The sequence below is a fragment of the Neolamprologus multifasciatus genome, chromosome 3 (assembly GCF_963576455.1).
Source record: "Neolamprologus multifasciatus chromosome 3, fNeoMul1.2, whole genome shotgun sequence".
NCBI classification, from domain to species: domain Eukaryota; kingdom Metazoa; phylum Chordata; class Actinopteri; order Cichliformes; family Cichlidae; genus Neolamprologus; species Neolamprologus multifasciatus.
In genome coordinates, this window is record NC_140441.1 from 29,846,599 (window position 1) to 29,868,513 (window position 21,915).

The 21,915-nt window shown below is 40.2% G+C and overlaps 1 protein-coding gene across 5 annotated transcripts in view; it reads right to left on the bottom strand.

Moving 5' to 3' along the window:
• Window positions 1–13,310: 13,310 nt before the first annotated feature.
• clcn5b (Cl-/H+ antiporter 5b) overlaps window positions 13,311–21,915 on the bottom strand; it is a 47,267-nt gene continuing 38,662 nt past the window's right edge. For all 5 annotated transcript variants that reach the window (XM_085153780.1, XM_085153781.1, XM_085153779.1 and 2 more), the window contains 3 exons: window positions 21,767–21,872; window positions 21,452–21,668; window positions 13,311–13,860 (listed from right to left, as the gene is read on the bottom strand). In XM_085153780.1, coding sequence (XP_085009906.1) covers window positions 13,770–13,860; window positions 21,452–21,668; window positions 21,767–21,872 — 414 coding nt within the window. In that variant the 3' untranslated portion in view covers window positions 13,311–13,769. The remainder of the gene's footprint in view (window positions 13,861–21,451; window positions 21,669–21,766; window positions 21,873–21,915) is intronic.

Sequence of the window (21,915 nt, forward strand, 5' to 3'; positions counted from 1 at the left end):
GGTATGGAATGATACACTTTAGATTCTAGCCAATCATTTTACGTTTCGAGGATAGTAGGCGGGTCCAGGTACGTACGTTCTTTTAGAGCAGAGCTACAGATTAAAAATGCCCAAGGCAAAGCGGTCAAAAGTCTGGCTGTACTTCACAGCAAAAGATGCAAACTCAGCAGCCTGCAACAAGTGCTTTAAGCTGATACTGTCAAAGGAGGTCACACTTTAAATCCGATGAACCTAGCCCTGCCAGTGTAGCAGAAATGATGATGGCAGCAGCAGCCGTTCTTCTCTGCGTGAGTAGCTTAATGTTGTTCGTGTGTAATTTACGTTGAGTAAGCTAACCGCGTTATTAAATTAATGCATGTAACGTGAACTAGCAAACACCATCATAGCTACATGCTTCTTGTTTGATGGCAGATACTCCCTTCACCCTGGCCAAAAAGGCTAAAATGACCGAAGAAAAAGTGGAAAACAGCTAAACATGAGAGGTTTTTGGACAAAGTTTGTGTTTTTTCCATTGTTTAAGCACTGCTTCCAGCCCAGAGTGATACCATATATGCCCTATACCTGCAGAAAAGACTAGCATTGTTATCTTTTTACAAACAAACAGCTGAACATGAGAGGTTTTTGGACCAATTTTGTGTTTTCCATTCTTTAAGCACCGGTTTGGGCACCGTTTAAGCACCGGCACCGTTTCAAAAGTACCGGTTTGGCACTGGTATCGGATAAAACCTAAACGATACCCATCCCTAGTAATTACAGTGCCAAAGAGTTTACGTCTGCAGCCGATCAAAGTGGCAGGCAAGATAGCTTTGAGAAACTGGGTCTGTTGTCTCCCTCTGAAACGTATCAAGCAGAAGTAGATTAATGCACTTAATAATTGGACTTTTTGGGAAATTTTGAGTCATGTTAGTGAAGAACAAGTGTTACTGACACTTTAACAATGGCTCCATGTTATCTAAATGTTTGTCGTTACAGTGAGCCAGCATACATACCAGTGCTGTGACATGGAAGAGTTTAAATGGAAAACATCTGTTGTCAAAATCTGTGCTTTTCAAAATAATTGAAAAACAAAACCAACAGGGAAATGGCTAAAATTCCTGGCACCAAAGCAATTTAGCCCCCATAGACTGTCATGTTTAAATGCCCAAGTTTACAGCATCAAAAAACATTTTTACAGCATGGAGGAAGAAAACGTTTAAGCCTCTATGGTTAGTCTCACCCTGTATAACTTCTGTACAGCGGGTGAAATATTTAAGATCCATCAGTGTGCGCATTGGAAGGGCTTACAGTTAGAAGCATGGCTGATTTTACTGACTGGTATCTTGACAGAGTCTGCCAAGCCTCACCTTTGCTAATTTGAGTCACTCATTCCTGCAGACCTTCCAAGAGGTTTCTTGTTGAAGTTCAGCTAAAGTGAGAAAAAAATCTATTATTTCATTATGTTGCTGTGCACAAATTATTAGAGTCTTCACTCTAATTCAAATATAACATCTGGCTCCAACAAAACAACACGGCAACAACCATAATGGTGAGACTTGGGCTTCACAATGTGAATTTATGGTGGCTATGTCCACGGGTTAAAGCCCGTTTCTGTGATGCGTTCACGGTGCAGATGCAAAGTTACGGTCGCAGTAACTTTAAGTATCTAGATAACAATCTTTCAAATTTATTTTGCTTTCAAAAGAACTATGCAAGTGACAGGTGCCAGACTAGAAATTGAAATATAACTATCATCATCCAATTTGTTAAATCAGATACTGAAGCTTTACATGATGGTGAAGTTTACAGAGATGCATATGTTGGACTGATAACAACTGGTGGTGATGTTACATCAAGGATAGCAGACATTAATGTAGACATGCATTTAAGTCAGAAATGTTGGATTTACTCAAATATGCTTGCTAGTATAGCGTCCAGGGGCTAGAGAATCAGCCTTACAACTTGTGAAACATTTGCCTATTGGCTTATATATTGTCAAATTCAGTAGAGTAAATCCCCAAAGAGCTGGAGCACAGGTCAGCTGATCATAGACTCACACATTTCTATTATTTCAGAGTAATTAATTCCCTCCTTCCTCACAACTACATCCAGTGTTAGGGTTCCACCACTTGCCAAATCCCACTTCAACCACTGGTTACATTTTCTTGCTCTGTTCATTCAAACAGGCCTAGCAGACATTAAAATAACCTGAAACATGTCAATCATCTACTGTGACAGAATTCTCATCAGGAAAAACCTTATTTTGAAGAAATAAGCACAAGGTAATACCTTACGTTTTAGGAAGACAGCACATGCACTGCTTGCTTTATTACTGTAAAATGAGCAGCCTGATGACTTTAGCTCGACACAAATGGACTAAATGAGGTTTAAATCAATCTGCCAAATGCTGATGAGTGACCAGTCCTGCCAAGAGTTCCTCATGTCTAAAAATGTCCTTTCGGTGCTTGTTTTTATAAACGGTTACAAGACAGAAATATGGCACAGCTTAATTCTTTTGCATCCTATAAATCTGCAGGTTTAGCTGAATGTTTGGCCGGAGATCAGGATGACATGTTGGCTGTAACATTTTAAATACTGTGACCAGAAAAATACAAGCATCTGCACACTGTAACGCAATCCAGGCCAACAACGTAATAAATATTATACCGTTAGAGAGACGTTGATTTAGCTTTATGGCGATGGTTGTATTAAATTATAGTGCAGCTTTCCATGGCTTCACATTGATTTTGCCTGGTTGAAACAAGCAGCACCGTGTATTAACATGAAAACTGGATGGAAATCGTGTTTAAAATACATCTGTTTGCACTTTTTCTCTACGGAGGGGTGCCTGCTAAACTCTTAGCAGACCTCATATGTGAGAAGTGCTGTATTTTACTAAAACAGGTCTCACTGGCTCAGTATTTGTTTGTCTTACTTTATTTTTTTGATGTGAAGCGGAAATGTTGCAGAATAGATTTGATCAAAATTATGAGCCCATTGAGTCCAGGCATCTTCACAGTTTATTTAGTGCAGGAAATATTGTAATTTATTAAATATATTTGTCATCGCATTACTCCTCTCTGCTTACTACTCACTGCTGTAGCATCTGTTTGAAATTCTTTCAGACTGTTCTGAAGTTTTCCCAGATTTCTGTTCCACAAAGAACCAGTGAGCTTTTTTGTGCCACAATTCGTCACGCCTGCCACTCAGTTAATGAACAATGCCACCGTGACCAATCCACTCGACCGTGGCACCGCGCTGCCCTTAGCCATTTGTCTTTACAAACATTTTTCATACTGTAATAATCATACTTTTTGCAATGTGGCTGAAAATCTATGCAATACTTTTTTCTTTTTTTTTGCATTGCATATTTTTTCTTGATGTTTTTTTCAGTCTTTCTATAATGTGAGCCAGATTTACATTGCAGTAACCCCAAGTCAAGTTTATTTTCCTACCATACACCATTGTACAGAAACTCTACATGCTCCCCACACACTTCGCCTGCTCCCGGTCTGGATGTTATTTAGCCTTTCCAAAACACTCTGCAGATGTGTTTTAGTAACCTGAAGTCTCGTGATATTTGATGGATGAGTAGTGGCTACGTGGCTTTATAACAGCAGTCCCGTGTAGTCATATCTATAAATTTTTTTTGTTTGTTTTGACTTAGCTCATAGAGTAAGACCAAGACCTTATAATATTATAAAGAGAAACCTCTTAAACAAGCAGCTGGCTGTGGAGGACCAAAGCTGCCGAAATCAATTGAATTATATAATACTATAAGGATACAAAATGGAAACAAAAACCAAAGAAAAAAAATGAAAACTATAGATAGACATTAATTAGTGTATGAACAAAGATAAATATATATATATATTTTAAACTATATATAACCTATGTATTAATTTTTCAGTTTTAAAAAAGAAAGTAAATTGAAAATATTGGTAGAATTACATAAGTTAAAATAGATATATTAATTCTGCTATATAGTACTGTGGAAAAGCCTTGAGCCAACCATAATTTCTTTATATTTTGTTTGGAAAATAGGAAATAGGTACATTAATTAATTGAAATATGTGCAAACATATATGGAAATATAGTATATGAGGCAAAAATAGTTTATATTTTCCTTTGTACATTTCTAGCAATAATTGGTATGACCACCGTTATTCCTTAACATAGCCTGAACTCCTGTAAACATTTAGCCTTCTTGTAATGTTTTTTAAGCAGTCTTTAGGGATAGTCGTCCAGGCTTCTTTAAGGACATTGAACCTGCGTGCCACATTTCGCAGCCATATAGTGGCCTTCATTTTATGCTAACCCGCTGGCTGGCAGTCTAAGCTACAACGTGCAACAACTACCAATATATTTACAATGACTCTCTAAAGCAGAAGTCAAAACATACAGCTCTGCTATCACTTCTGACAAAAATGAAGACAGAAAACTAAACAGCAGTGGCGTTTGTAGGGTTACTGAAGTTGGACTAGCTAATGGTGGCTAACTACACAGCTATGGTTAGCATAATATAAACACACTCAATAAAAGTTAATTTGAGGGTCCCTGGTGGTTAGGGTCAAATGCAATCGCAAGGAACGATGCTGTAAACGGACCGAACTTCGTCAGGAGAACAACTGAGATAATCCATCCATAATGTAAGGTTAGTCATTAATATACTGCTGCATGGGCTGGGCTGTAGTTACACGATAAGGTTTTACAAACTGAGCTTTAAAATGATTAGCGGTAATAAAAACCAAGAGTGGCCAACAGTGATCACTGACTGTTTTTAGGGGCTTGTTCAAGCAGAACAAAATATAAAGCATTAAAATATGTTAAAAACAAAACAGTTTTATTAAACGCAGAGTAGTTTGGACCCGGAAGCAGCTTTAATTAAGTCATCACTTAAAGATTGGATATCCCACCTACTGTGAATGTTTTAATGCACTACAGTTGTTATTATTACACTTGTCACATCCTGTTTATGACAGTTAAAATAAATAACATTCATATAAGAAATAAAATTGTCTCATGTAAACTGTATGTGGTGGTAAATAGGCCTATACTACTGTACTTTAATGTCAGTGTTAGGGTGGTACTTCAAGAGCCAAATATTTTATGAGATGGTACTCCCTGTGAAAAGTTTGAGAACCGCTCCTCTGAAGAAAGCAAAATCCTCCGGACAGCACCTCTAAACATCTTAACGTTGTATGATTATTACTTTCTTAAAGGTAGGACTCATGTACTGACTTTTTCGAAGGGTAGGAGAGCAACCTAAGCTAGGCAGGAGGTCACTTTAGCTATGAATTTACAGTACATGCTTCTTGTTCGACCCCCATACTCAAAGACTACACCATCCATTTTTAAAATATCTTGGCCTTAGCTTGTTTCTCATGAGAGGTCAGTTTGTGAGTTACACATCTTTTAGCAGGCAACTGTGGGAAACTCCACCTGATAACCTCAGGTGTGCCTTGCAGGGCAGCACTGTGGTGCAGATTGGATTGCATACACATAGACACTTAAATCACAAAGGCAGTGATTGATCATAAATATTTGCTCACTTTGTACAGCCCTCGGGAAAACAAACAAGTCATCTTTGCATGCTTTCTTTGTTCCTTCTGCACTGATGAACAGAGACCCAGACAGGTAAGGCATAAAAAAAGAGAGCGAGATCTGACACTTTAGGGTGTAGGATGACAACTTGGTTTGGCCTATTACCACATCAAGATGTTTTTGCTGCTTTGTAATGTGCACAGACACAATGGTGAGCCTGGGAACTGGATGACTGATATGACACAAAGAGCAGTAAATGAGGCAAGGAAGCTTATCTTAGAGGAAAGTAACAGAACACAGGAAAGAAAAACTCAGAGTTATTACGAAAAAAAAGTGGGAAGGAAAGACAATATAAAAGTATAAAGTATAACCTGTGTGTGCGAATGTGTATGTGAGCGTTTTTCAGGTGTGAGAGTGTAGAAGTCATGAGCAGGCAGGTAACTCGAGCCCCATGTGAAGGCTCAGCCGCAGGAACTGAACTCAAGAATACACTGAGTCATTACTAGCTGGCTACAATACACTCACATTCCCCAACACATACACCCACACCCGCATACACACACACAGATGCTAACCACTCATGTGCAAAAAGTGAATCCATATGCAGACGCCTACGCACGCATGAACCCATGCTTCCCCTCCATCGTCATGCCTTTGACTTCCTTCTCACAGAGATTATGTGGCCACAAACGAGCTCTGACTCAACTTCGAAGACGCTGAGTCAAGAGTGACCACATGACACCTTTGACACCCGAGGGCCAACAAGGTCATCTAAGCAAGTGGCGCCTAAAGTGGACGGTGACCTCTGGGGGCAGAGGCATCATACATAACAATGTCAGTAAAGTCACGCCTGCAGGTAATTATACCTTTTCGAGTCAAAGGTGGAGTTATTTGCTTAAGTACCCACGACGGCGTTATTTTGTTTAAATGCAAACTGTTGCCTAACAGTTAAAGTGTTTGCTCGCTTAAGCTTCGGCATGCACTTTTCCAGTGTGTAAGGAAAAACATGAACTCTAAATATAAATATTAGATAGAGTAAGAAAGTGACCAAGAAGATTAGCTCTCAGTCTTACAACAGTTTAAAACAGGGGTGTCAAACATAAGGCTCAGGGACAAGAAATGGCCTAACAAATCTGTTGAAACTGCAGTTCTTAAAATCTGACATTAAGACTTAATCTCAGGGATTAAATGTGTAGTTAAACATCTTTACGCTAACAGAACGATGATCTTTACTCATCCAGCCCATTTCATAGCAAAGTTGCCCGAGTATGACCCTCGAAGTAAAATGAGATCAACATCACTCGTAAAAGATGGATGTAGCCACTGTGACCTCACCCACTGGTGGAAAAACAGTGATCGCAGGCATTTTAATTGTGATTGACTGGAGACAGGTTGCCTCCTACCCTTAGAACCCTTAGAACTGAAGAAGCTTCTCGGATGAGAGGTGAAACATCTTCAAGCAACTTAAAAAAGTCCAGACGCTTTTCTTTCCAAGCTCCTTAGACTACGATGACCTGGATGACTGAGAACCTTCACAGACATACTCCCACCAGGTGACCTATAAAATTGTCTTGCGATCAAAAGTGGCGTCCAGAGGTTGAGGGCGTCACGAGGCAACTCCTAATTTTTCTTTGTAACAAGGAGGATAGTGTGCATTTCTTACTCTAGTATGACCGAACCATTGGCGAAGTCTCGTAACGAGTCTTCAGGTTTACCATTTTTTAAAAATGGATGTGACGAGGATCTAAGTGAGATAGATGTAATCTCACTTAGATTAGAACCTGTGGTTGACTGATTTGCTGGATAAGGCCTTTTTTTTTAACCTTATCAGCGCTGCTCCCTTGTCACAGAGTTTCAGATTTGGCCAAGTATTATGCCCTTTCTGACGAAACACCATTCTTACTTTCATACTCTATCAATGACCAAAATTAAGAAAATTTACTTAGTTTTTAGATATCAAATAAGACAAGTGACTAAGAACACTTTAATTATTACTTTATGTACTCAGCAATCAAGGCAGAAGCCAGTTTTCCTGTAGGCTTCTGTAAGAAACACGTTTTTAAAATTACAGACATCGCCCCCTGCTGACCATAAAAAAGAAGGTGGCATTGCTGCAGCTCCTGCAGGGGTCATTTCCTCACCCTCTTTTCCTGCGCACTCTACTGACCTGTCATAAAAATAAAGGTTAAATGCCTCAGTACATATTATGAAGGACTGAAATCACCAAATAAATACAGAACTTGGTTTTTAAAAAAAGTATTTACAGTACTATGCAAAAGTTTTTGGCAGGTGAGGAAAAAAAAGATGCTGTAAACAAAGAATCCTTTGAAAAATGGAAGTTATAATCCTTTATTCTCATCATTCAACAAAATGCAGTGAAAGAACAAAAGTGAAATCTGAATCAATTCAGTATTTGGTGTGACCAGCCTTTGCCTTTAGCAGCATCAATTCTTCGAGGTACACTTGCACACAGTTTTTGAAGGAACTTGGCTGGTAGGTTGTACCAAACATCTTGGAGAACTAACCACAGATCTTCTGTGTAGGCTTCCTCACATCCTTCTGTCTCTTCATGTAATCCCAGACACACTCCATGATGTTGAGATCAGGGCTCTGTGGGGGCCATACCATCACTTCCAGTACTTCTTGTTCTTCTTTACACTGACAATGGTTCTTAATGACTTTGGCTGTATGTTTGGGGTCATTATCCTGCTGCAGAATACATTTGGGGCCAATAAACAATCTTTTATATTTCTGAAAGCATTCTTTGTTTACAGCATTTTTTCTCACCTCCCTAAAACTTTTACACAGTACTGTATTTTATCTTCCATCATATTTTATAAATTAATTACTGATTGCATTAATTATATTTGCATTTTTCAATCAATTGCCAGCAGTGAAACCAAAGTGGCACCACACCCATGTCATTTTAAAACACTGTTCTCCGGGACCTATGTGAGTATTTTGTGGAAGAATTTCTACATTTCTCTATAAAATCTATGAGGTTGTGTCTGGACTGTTTAAAATGTGCATGTCAATAGAGTTTCAACAGATGTGGTATTTTCGGTGATTTATCGCTGTTTATCACTATAGTATCAAAACTGATTTAGTTCTAAATTGATGGCAGACTGAATCCATCTTATTGTCATTTTAGCACCAAAGTCACTTTCAAGACAATAGCTACGAATGAAGGTGTTGCAGACCTGGTCTCAATCTTCAGCGCTTGTGATGTCAAAGAAAACATGATCGCATGTTCATTGCACACAGTCGCAGTAATTCACTCTTTTGCCTACTGGGACCTCATCAAATCATTGGCAGATTTGGTCCTCCATAGTTATGACTGAGTGAGATGTATCTCAGTCAGTTTCTATTTCTGACCAAAGAAAACACAGCCAGGATGGAGTATTCTTAAAAAAGTCAGGCACTTTGTTAATAGTACAGTAAAAATTATCAATTTATCTTAAACCGTTGTCTAACCTGTCAGCCTGTTGCACAAGCTTTTCTGTCCGCCGATCAATAACCAGCCAGTCTCCTGAAGTTATGATGTTTTGGGTATTGTGCTGACACCATAGGCCTCTCCCCACACACTTCACATCATTTATAAGACAGGAGAAGTTGAAAGTGCTTCCACATGATGAGAAATGTGGCTCAAATGAATAAATATTGATTTAAATTAATGCGGCTTTCCTACTCCGTTACCATCCAACACTATATATGCCTCCAACATCAATCATCCACACCAGCTTATATATGCAGAGGTAAACCAAGCTACAACCATGTATTAGCCAAAATCCTTTAGAAAGGTAATGCATAATTACTCTAAGGGACTCGTGTATTGTCCAAAATGAGTCACTTTTTGCATCTAAGCCATGAAATAATCAGTAACGAGGTCTCCGTGCTTAAAATTAAAGTCTACAGTTCATTTTCTGGTCATTAAATGCCTGTTTCTCTGGAGTGATCCCCTACATGTGTCTATTCTGCACTCTATTTTGCAGGCAAATCGAAGCTCATTATCAGTGACCAGCATGGTGAATTAACTGAAATGGTAGGAGCTTCGAGCCTGCCGTCTCTCTGGCACCAGCTCATAAAATAAATCAAAAAGCAAGCAGCAAGTTTCTCTTACAGCTCAATTGGAAACAGATGCATCGATACAGATGCGTCCAAATACTGGCAGGGGATGTACCACGCCAGAGTCAGGTGGGACGTGGCGTAGATGAACTCTGGTGCTTTTATGTTTCAATCAGGCTGATTTTAGAGTTTAAATCACCATCTTCATCATCATCATCATCATCATCATCATCATCATGGCGATGATCTTGTTTAGGGTAATGATGTTTAAAAGGAAATGGTCAATTACAATCAATAAAGCTGCTGCAGCAGTGGGCCAACCGAAATACAGTGGTAATGAGACACTCATCTCTTCCCTGTATATAACAAAAGCATTCATTTAACTAGTTTTAAACACTTATATAAATGTGCTGAGAGCTGCAGACTCTGATATACAAGGAGTGATAAATGGATCTCAGAGCTCACCACTCCCTGCAGTTATGCTGCTCATAAAACTGGGCAGTGATGAGTAAATCATCCTTCCAGATCCTTCTGGTGGATGCAGGTGAGAGCAAGAGAAGAAGCATTCTGTAGGTTACAGCTGTACATTCATCACAGGCATGAAAATCATGGTCGTTTTGGGCTTTTAAAGATTGATTTGAACTGTTCTTTTTCATTGCCTTTAACAAACAAGAATTGGGTGCAAAAGCTTGAAGGTTTTTTTTTGGATTTTCTATGATCCACACAGCATCAAAAGACTGCATCTTTGTCTCGACTGAGAAAACGTTTCTCCAGAAAGCATTTGGCTTCTCCATGTGGGCAGCTGCAAATTTCAGTCAAGCTGGAAGGTGCCTATTCCCTGTGGACAGCGATGCTGGTGTTCCAGCCTTGAGGGTGTCTCCTGAGATCTTCCTATTTTATGTAAATCTACCTTTCTCCAGCTTAGATCTTCCCGAGTTCCTTGGACTTTTCCACTGTTCTGAATGTCTGCTGTCAAACAAATCCCTTTCATGCTGACAAAGAGAACTACCAGTTGTATGTTAAGCTCATTGAGGTGACCGTTGCTAAGATTTGGCTCTATATAAATACAACTGAATTTTAATAGGCATTGTCATAGTTAAACATGCACTTTAGAACCTGTATCTATATGTATGTACATTTGTATGATCCTGTTTGGACTGGAAAAAATCCTAAATGAATCCTAAGATGTTCACCCAGTGTGTTTTTTTTAACATCTTTTACATTTTTATGCATCTCTGTCTTTGTATTTCTGAAGGCTCAATAAACAGGACCTCGCTAGCTCACAGGGTTCGTTCCATTTTAAAGTCCCATTAAGTCAACATGACGTACAGGATTTCTAGCAGGTGCTTGTTCCCAGGACACATGATGGTTTCTCTAAACTTTCACCATTACTTTATGTTTTTACTGGCTGCAGAGAGCAGCCTGTGAGAAAAAAGAAAATCAATTCACCATCTAAACAAAGCGCTCAGAGAGGAGGTGAAACTTTACGAGTCCCGGGCCGCGAACATTTACAGGGTAGCACATGAAGTTCAAACTGACCCGCTGAAGAGTTAAAAATAGCCCAGAATAATATTATTCTCTGGATGGTGATATAACGTCTGAGATAATATGATCTGCTTTCCCCTCTCCATTCAGACTGTATGGAGGACCAAAGCTGCCAAAAATTCAAAACAAAGAAAGAAATGAATGAACCTGTAATTAATGTAATATGCCAAGAGACAGTTGAAATAAACACCAGTTAGCTCATAAAATGGTTTCTGTTAGCAGTTGTTACCTTTCTGTAATTTTGTGCTAAGCAAAATAAAAAAGAATACGTTTGGAGAAATAAACTGGGTTGGGGGAAATCTGCACTATGACTGGTATGTAGCAGCCAGCCTGCTAATCAAATATACTCGATTAACTGATCAGCAATAAGGGGCATTCAGCCATGTGTTAACACAAAGCAGCAATGTTCTTAGGAGTGAACATTCAGCAAACTCACTTCACTGTGAAATGCTCTGAGAAAATGTAAAAAAACAAAGAGCAATATGTCAGACTCCACAGGTCTCAGTTAGTTCAAGATTGTCAAATTAGAAAATGCCTGAACAAATATGACTTGTTTGGAAAGGTTGGCAGGAGAAATAATACATCTGAATAAACCACAACACTTCTGGAACAATGTGATTTGGCCAGATGAGACGTTTGTGGAGTGGAGATGTTTAACCGTAATGAACGGCAACAGGTTTGGCAAAAACGAAACACAGCACATCAGCACAAACACCTCATATCAACCGTCAGGCACGGTGGTGGAGGGCTGATGATTTGGCCTCATTTCGCAGAACCTGTCAAACGTGAGACCATCTGTCTGACAGCTGAAGCTTGGTTGAAATCAGGTCATCCAACAGGACGATGATCCCAGTCACAGCAGCAAATCTACAACAGAATGGCTGAAAAAGGAAAGGATCAAGGTGCTGCAATGGTCATGTCAAAGTCCAGACCTGGTTGAAATGCTGATAAACAAAACAAAACAAAACAAAACAAAACAAAACAAAACCCTATAATAAAGAAGAGAGGGTCATGGGATGCATTTAGTCCTGTGAGAACATTTTATAAATTAAAACAATTATTTTAAAATGTTGAGGTGGGTTTAATGGCATACAGATTCATTTACAGAGTAATATACTTTGACATCACCATATTAATGCCTAAATTCAGCTTCAAACCTGATTAAACAACTAAAATTTAAACAATTATCATTTTCCGTTCATTTGAAAATTGTTTGCGTGGTTAGTCATCGGAAAAATTGTGCCTACACGACGTCTTTGAATAGAACAAATATTCACATCTCAGAGGACTAGAGCAGCAGCTGTTTCTCATTTTTGATCAAGATTATTTGATTAGCTGCAGCCGACATTTTTGACTGGATCTGTTTCAGTTTGGCTTTTTAGGAAAAACTGAAAAAAAAAAAGAAGTAAATTCAGAGAACTAAAATTTGTGTTCTGAACACCGACGAAAACGAAAACACGTTTCAGTAAGAGATTTGCTCGAATTGGAGCTTAAAAAATATATAAATAAATGAAATAAAAATCAGGTGGGTACAAAATGCAAACAAGTGATGAGGAGCTAAAACAAAGAAGACAGAACAACTTTAATCAGGGGAATAATTTAGTAGAATGAACAATTTTACATTTACATAAATTAATTCACATCATGATTTTCTCTTTTAACCCTTCCACAACAGCCTGGAAATGTTCCTCACCTTCTATAAGGAATGACATGGTTTCCGATGACTATATACGTCGTTAACATAACAAAACTGTCTGCATGGCAGGACAGCGCTGCATAGTTCCCAGGCTGGAGCTGTATCACAAAACTCAAACATAGGACGAAAAATGAAAGAAAAAGAAAAGATGTTTCTAGTGGGTTCTCAGGCTGACGTGAAAGTCGTTGTGGAGTGTACGCTTGCTTGTGTGTGTGTAGTCGATCCTGTTCTCACACTCCTGGATCCTTCACCCTCACGGCTACAGGAAACCTCACAGAGGGAGGGAGGTGTCTGAACATCCATCAGCCCAGCTCAAAGTGCTCTGTCTGGGCTTGCTGTGATGGCCCGGGGGCAGGCACGGAGCTCCCAAAACAGCTCTTTATCTTCCCCAATGTCTTCATTTTCTCCTCCTCCGCCCCGTCTCCTCTTGTCAGTACCTATAACAGAGGATTAGCTGTTCCTGCCTCCCCCCCCCCTTTCCCCCCCCCCCCTCCTCACAGGTGTGAGAATCGAGATGCAACTTTTGGGGTTCTCTGAAGGTTTCCTCACTGGTTTGAAAATGAGGAAGGAAATGAGAACAGAAAATGTTGGAAGGTGCAGATGTGAAATATTCCATCGACTTACTTCTGTCCTACTTCCCTCATGATATCGGGTCCAGCACTGTCAGTAAAAGGATGAGTCACTGTTTCTGAGAGCTTGTTTTTTTTCTTGAAATTTTTTCAGTGGTGTGTGTTGAGCCAAAATTGCCTTCAAGTTACACAGAACATAAATTCCATTGTTCTCTGGTCAGCTGTGCAAATGAAGCTCAAGCTTCCTTGGCTCTCTCTCGCCAAAGAGGTAAAGGTGCATTTCATGTAAGTCTACAAGCTGGTGCCGCCCCCCCCTCCCCACTCTACAGAGGGGCGATTTGGTGGGCGAGGATGAAGAGGAAGGACGGAGAAGATCAGTTGAAGAGAATGGAGTCCGGGTCCCTGTTGGCCATCTGCGCCATGTGTTTAAGTATGTCCTTTTTGGTGATGATTCCCAGCAGCCTCCTGAAAACAGAGACAGAAAAGCAGAACAAAAGTGGATGACTACAAGTCATTCTTTGATCGCCTCATCATGGAAAACCAGTGAGAGTGACAGAAAGCAGAAACCTTCGCTTAGGCCTGGCCCTCTATCTCGGCACAGTTGATTCAGTTTTATTAAACGGAGCCAGGGCAACTGGCAGATCACAGCAACATGAAAAAACACAGAGCAAACAAGTGACTGATCAACAACACGACTCGATCTTAACACGATCAAATCTACTTCCAGTGGTGCTGATGGTGGGTTGGGCCGGGGGGGGGTCAGAGAAATGGAAGCCGTCCGCGACATCTGGCGATTAATTGCGCAACGCTCCGAGGACATTTAATCTGCTGCATATTAGCGACAGGTGATTTTCAACAGATGACATAAGCCATTACTCTTCTTACAAATTAAACGTTGAAATGACCTCACATGCCAGTCACTATCTGCATCTGAAAGGAGCGAACCACCATCAGCTCACGACGCTCGCTCGTTTAAAACCGTTGCAGGAAATTACTGTTTTTGTATGCACGCTGTGATCTGTCTGCGACCCGATCAGCCGACGAGGACGTGAGGCAGTAACGGCCTGAGGAGTCAGAGAAGTGGGCCGCAAATGGCTCGATGAAAACTAGATTTCTTGGGGCCACACTATGAGAATCTCCACTCACAACTCACCCGACTCCTTAGATGTGGCTTCGTCGCCTCCCCCAGCGTGAAAATCAGATTAAAGAGTCGCTATTTTGACACATGTTAGTGGTCTGTATGGAGCCCTGAAGCTTTAACTCTTTCCCCCATAAAGACAACATCTGACAACCTCCTCAGTATTCTTAATGAGGTTGTGGATACAAGCAGCAGAAACCATCATATTTGAGAAGGTGTCTGCAGTGAGAAGCTCAGTCATTTGGCAGGAATTCAAGTACAGCTGGTGGAAGGTTGCAGATGAGGTGGTTTGGGCATCTGACTGGGATGCGTCCTACACCTCGGCAGGGCCTGGACATGCTGGAGAAGATCCCTCAACTGACTAAGGGATAAGCTTATGCACCCCTTCAGGACAATCTGGAAATCTCTGCTTTAACTGGCGCCCCTATGACCCACACCCCAATAAGCACCGAAATCACTGTTTACAATATATTATATTTTTTGTTTATCTGTAATATCCTTGATGCTTTAAGCCTACATTTTACTGTGTTATGGAAAAGACACGCAGAGCTGGAGATCTGACAGCCTGACAAGTAGTTGTTGACATTATACTTTCAAGTCCGCTTCAAGTCTACCTCAAGTTCACCACCTGGGGCGTGTTTAGTTGTAGTCCATGCAGTCTCAAAAAACAGACGTCTACAAGAACAAGAATGACTGTTTTTTGGACTAAAGCATAACAATATTCATCATTACATTCAGATTTTTATCCTGAGTCCCTACTAGAGCAGCATTGTAGCCTTCTAAGCTTTGGTGCACAACCTCAGCTTACCCTTACTGAAAGAGGCTGTTTTAGCTCTTCTCCCTTTAAGCCACCTTTCGTCTGATTGGCTGTCCCTAGCAAACAGAAGTATTCCAGAGCAGGAGGGTGGGGCTTCTGTGAGATCACTATACCAACATGATGCAGAGTTAAAAATAGAAAAACATTTGATGGAGACGTTGTGTTTAAAGGGGCCTGAAGCCTGATCTTCTAGCTCCCAGGGATTATACTTCTAAATACACTGGCCTCATCATTAACATTCACAATTCACATTCACAATTGCAGCAGTATATGAATTATAGCTTTTTATATTTTTTAGATAAAATATAAATATTTAACAGATAATATTGAAAAGCTTAACAGGTCCACTTTAATGTAAACAACTTCATCCTCTGACCAAAACAAAAAAGCCCAACACAAGCAGCTTTGACATCTTTCTACCATCCACACAAACATCCCAGAGCTGCTTCTTTAATCATCTGTTCAGAGAAAACAAACCATGTGACAGGACTGTCTTTCATTCATAAATGCTCGCCTGAAGATGTGACTTTGACAAATGAGAACAGGGTCAAAGAAATCTGAGCACAAACAAAGAAACGAAAACAAGGCAAAACCAAGTGTAAAGAAAACATTGTGGCAGTGAGGATACTTAACTGCCATGTGTCAACTTAAGCTGACACATGAAAAACAAAAGCAGATGAGTTGTTTTTAAACTTCAACACTACAAATACCGAGTCAACCAAAAATGGCTTCCACCTAACTAGGCAACCTTGAACTAAACATAGCCTGGGAAAATCCATTTGTTGCAAGTGAGAGCGATAAAATTAACATCTCATAGGACCACAGACACCAGAGTTTGCACTTCATACAGCCTCGAGGTCTGTTTTCTGTGTGTCAAACCTTTTTCGTTCCCAGACAATGAGTGATTCATTTAATTTAAAACCTCATCCTGCCCAACCAAGCAGAGCAGACTACAGCTTTCTTTAACCAGTTTCAGTCCTTTCTCCTTCTCACCCCTTTTATGTACCTCTAGATCCTTAATGTTCCTCTAAGTCCCCGTTTAGCCCAACCCAGAAAAGAAAGAAATTCTACTTTGGGCCCATCTGAGGCCAATGTGTCCTTCAGGAGTCACTGTGCTTGACAAAGTTACCCACAGGCGGCGAGTCAATCTTAAACCAATCTTTTATAATAAGCTGTTGTTCTGAAGAGCAGCAGCTACATGCCTGAGGGGTTTTTGTTGACAGTTGCTGATTTTCATCTCTTCTGCTCTCAAACTTGGTTTGAATTATTGCTCCACACGTCAGACTCAACTGGCAGCAGGGAGAAACAGTAAAAAAAAAAAAAAAAAAGGGGGGGGGGGGGGTTTACACAGGAAGGATAAATTGGTTATACACATTGACAAAGAGTGACACTACAAGTATAACGATGTGTTCGGATCAAACCCAAAACAAAGTTTTTGTGTGGTTAGTTATACAGAAAGTACATGCAAAGAATCAAATGGATGCTATGTGAGTAAGAGGTGAATAAGCATCCAAAAATAGTGCAAAAGAAATTGTGCCTCGGGCTGTGTTGTGAAACCTGAGGTTTCTTTTTCCTCGCATGCTGGTTAAAATCCCTTGAAAGCGCACACTATAACCTAGTGTGTAACTTCATTTAAATGCAACCACAACTCCAATTCCAAGAAAGTATGTATTTACAAATGCACTGCCATCTACTGCATGCTGGTGAAATTGCAGAGTAACACTGACCCACTATACAAAAGTTTAAATGCTGTCAGTGCTCTTGACACCCCCAAAACCGTTCAGCTTCAGGTTCCACAAACCAGTGGGTGAAGTTACAGTGACATTATCGATCTTAGAAATGACCCGTCTTTTGAGACATTTTCAGCTGTTTGACAATCTAGGGTACAAGGTAAGTAAGACGTCCCCAAATTTAAACCTATTCATCATGGGCATGAATGCCGTGGTAATTTGGGGCTTTTAATTATTTCTTTGAACTTTTATTTTTCCAGGTGGACCGAATGTACAGCATACAAAAATGTTGGGTCTTGTTCCAGACCCCGTCAAACTGTTGCCTTACCCTCAGATGACAGACAATAGGTTAAATATTTTGAAACAACCCAGGAACCACCAAAGCTCAAGCCTGCCATGAACTGGAAATTTGACATGAAATTAGAGACAAAGATTGAGGTATTTTGCCACAAAGACAAGAGGTATGTTTGGAGGAGTAAAGGTGAGGCTTTCAAACCTAAAAACAGTGTACCACCTGTCAAGCATGGTGGTAGCATCCTGTTCTGGGCTGTTTAATGGCAGTAGCAAAAGCACGAAGTGGCTGGAATAATAATGGGGGAGGAATAGTGCCAAATTCTTCAACTTCACCTCAAACCAACAGCTAGATGTTGGACATGGTTGTTCTAACAGTAAATGATCCCAAACACATATCAAAACAGGTGAACATTATACTTCTGGAATGGCTTTTTCAAATCCCTGTCCACATCTATATTGAAAATGCATTTAATAACTGAGACCGTGGCAGGAAACCAATTTAAATGAACATTATACCAACTCTACCAAGAAGGTTGGTCACATATCCAGTCAGAATTATTGTGGAAGCTTGTTGACAGCCAACAAAACTTGCTAAAGGGCATCAACTATATATACTTTTGACCCCGTGTGGATTAGAGAAAATACAAAATACATTCAAATTTGAGCACCCAGTTCTTGTTTTTTAAAGTCATTACAGATGTAACTTGATCCACACTAAAGTAAAAAGTACCTTGAGTGCTTATTTACAATAAATACTAGATCATGAGGTCTAAAAAGACTTGCTTCAAACAGCCTCTTGCACATCAGCTAGCTCACGGGGGTTGCAATGACAAATTCTGAGAAGTCCCCTTTAACCTCATTACCCAGAAATCCCAAGCGCATTTGCCAACTCGACTGTATTTCAGCGGTGCTAAGTTGTAACATCAAATTTTATTGTCCCCCAGGTAGCGAAAAAATAATAATTTTAAAGTAGCTCAAAGGTCACTTTGCTGATGATTGTAAGGGAAAGAATTTACGTTTGTCTCCATGTTTTTACTGATTTATAGGTAACACTTTGGATCATTTCAAGCCTTTATATTAAAAAAAAACAAAACGCGAATACAGCAGAGAAATAACAGGAACATTGTAGCTCGCTGCATCTTAACCTCTGAGCTGCATGAAATCCTCACCCCCAGAATTTAATTTGAGCAAATACAGTGAATACATTGCCTGAATTAGTTGGGCTGAGCCAGCCTTCTCTGCTTCAGTGATCCAAACTGATAAACTTGGCATAACCCTTCCCCTGGCAAACCCACATTTCTTTCATATTCTTACATTTATTTTCCTTCCCTCTCACATTTCATATCTTCATCCTTTTTCTACGTCGCTTTTTGATACGCTCTTTGCAACATTAGGTGGCTCTGTGCCTTGGTGGCAGCTCAGGCCAAGGCTAAACACTCGGTCTTCCACAAAAGGAGCGTTACTGTAGAAAACTTGATACAGTGTGCCAAGAGGACAAAGTGAGAAACCACAAGCTGCATGATTACGTGTGCTTGTTTAACCGTCTTTGTTATATACACCGCATGTACTGTAAATTCATAATATACACAGTCCCACTCCTAAAATCCCATGTTTGAACATGTCAGACCTCAATCTAAACAACCGTACGCGCACGAGAGACGGCGGGGACCGAAGGAAGAAAAATGAACCCAACTCTGATTAAGTTTATTGTTCTTCTGTTGCTGAATGTAATTCTGCAGACCAACACTATAGTTTTCCATTATGAAGACAGATGTAAGGCCCGACAGACAAAAGCACAGTGTGTTGTTCAGCTAAGTTGGCCTCAGTGGGGCTGGAGGAGGTGTGGTTGATAGTGATGATTTTAGAACAGAGTAAAAAAGTTTTTGCTAAATATCCCTGAGAGCTCACATTTCAAATGAGTGACCAAACAGCAGCTTTAGTCCAATTTATGTGTCGACTTTGTAGCGGCTGAACTGATTCCAGGTTTTCTACAGCTGAGGCCAAGTTTGATTTAAGCTCTTTAAAACATTTTAATGATGCATCTGAACAAAACTAACTAAAAGAGAAGAAAAAGGCATCACTTACTCAGGATTACAGACGCTGGTTGTTTTGTTTGTGGTTAGATTAAAGCGCTCATCAAATATTAAAGCGAATGCAGATCTGAAATGCACTGAGCTAATCCAAGCTGCTGATGCTGTCGTGTTGGAATTGTAAAGTCTGGGAGAGTTCAGAGGGCAGTTAATAAAATCCTTCATCGCATCTCTAATGCTGCAGTCACACTAGGGAAAACAGTGGTTGAATATATTGCAACCATGTGCAATGAACTTGCGATGAAATGGTTGCTTCAAAGGCAGGGACCATGTCCGGGGCCACTCACAGTAAGTTGCCATCTTCAAAGTGACAATAAGACGATGCAATCCCAATAAGATGCTGCGAGTTTCTTATCAGTTTGCACTTAAATGGATTCAAACTATAATCTGTTTGTGATAATGCGGCTCTTAACTGTGACAAATCGGTGAAAATCCCAAATCTGTTGCTGTCTACATACCCAGAAAATCGTACTAAGTATTTGCATAAATCCAGCCAAAACCTCACAGACCTGAAACAGAAATTCTTCCTAAACATAGACGAAGTTGTTGGAGGACGGTGATTTACTCCAAAATGACAGACAACTCAGCAACCTTCTCTTACATAGCCATAGGACCAGAATACAACCAGCTGGCAACCAGTTGAGTCAACTTGCAGACAAATTGTGCTCATCAGTGTAGACCAACCAATCTCTCTGCATTTATAAATCACTCTGTTAACATGCAAAACTTGGCCAATTTATCAGAGTTATTCCAGCTGTGGCTCCGTTTTTTCCTAGTCACGAAGATGTCGCCGTCCCATTTTCACTCTGGTGACCAAGTCACTGGCTTTCACCACCATGATGCAGCATGTGAACAAACAGATTTTGTAGGAATTTTTTGGATGCATGTTGTTCTCTCTTTTAAGAACATGTTCGTAACGACTTACGTAGTTAAATAAAGGTTATCCTGAACTGATGCACCTTGTTGTAGTACAATTTGGTACTACGTGAAAGTACAGCCTAGTCCTAGTGCAGCTGATATCTCTTTAGTACGATACTCAGTTGTCTTGGACATGAAGTCACTTATTTCTTCACATTTTGTTGATGGTTTTAGTTTTTGTTATTTTTCATATAAACAGATTTTTTTTTTTTTTTTTTTTAAATGGCAGAACGGTGGTTACGGTTTCACCTGTGTTGGTTCTTACTGCATACTCTGTGCATGTTAGGTTTATTGGTGAAAGAGGAAAACATGTTAGAAAGTTAAAAAAATATATTATACATCATCTGCTAAGTTTCCCAATTATACTACAAAAGCCTTGATCACTGCGGGACTACTTTGAAAACGCAGATTTTAAAAAGTGTCATGAGCTACAAAAGAAAATCTTCAATGCGTCCAAATTGATAGCGCACCAACATCATAATTCCTCCGCTTCCCTGTGCGTTGCTCTTGCAAATATCAAATACCACGTAGGCTTTGTAGCGCTATCTATGACATGTTTTCCATTACGGAGACGTGCATACCAAAGCCCCAAAAGCCATTATATCAGCAGATGTACAAAACACAAAGTCCTCACTGAAGTTCATGGTATGGAGTCAGTGACAGTTCAGAGTTTTAGGCAGAAAAACACCTTGAGAATTTCCACTGTTGTTCCTCACTGCCACACACTCCATTAACCTTCTGTCTCCCCCTCCCTAACTCCTGCGCTCACCTTGATGCATGACCTGACAGAGGAATGACCCCGAGCTCTCCTACACATTCATCTGTCACTCCTTTCATTCCTCCACAAGCACAATTTCCTCAACATATCTCAGTTTAATATCTACGGGAGTGGGAGTGTGGTCATTTTGTGTATCTTTAATATTGCTTGAAACTAGAGGGCTCTGCTCATACAATAAGTCATTTTGGAGGACTAAATCCAGCACAGGTTTGCCCTTTGGACACTAAATACTTGATATAAAAACATTAATTACAAAATCAAGTATATGCATGTGTGTGTGCTTCTTCTTACCCATTATGTGTGACCAGACACTGGCGTAGCCCCAGTTTTCTGAAAATATCCACAGTGATGTCCATAGGGGTGTGATCAGTAACTGTAAAGGGGCTCAGGTCCATGATGCACCTCAGCCGCAGGGGAGGTGGTGCGTCGGGAGGAAGCAACGGTGTGTGCTCAGTGAAGACCACTTGGGAGGCACTGACGATGCCATCCTGACGTTTGCGGGCGTTGTCTGAAAGGAGGAAAGTGGGATTTGTGGAAACCCAATTGCTTTGCATACAAAAAAACCCTGTGACTAGATCCTTGTTTACACACAAGCATAATTCATACCTATTGATATGAGCAGATCTCTCCTGAGTACAAATCCCACAAGCCTTTGGGACTCCGAAGAGACAACCACAGGGAAGCCACTAAAGTGCGTGCTCTCCACCAATGACTGCGCATAAACCAAGGAACGAATGTTATTTCTATTATCTCTA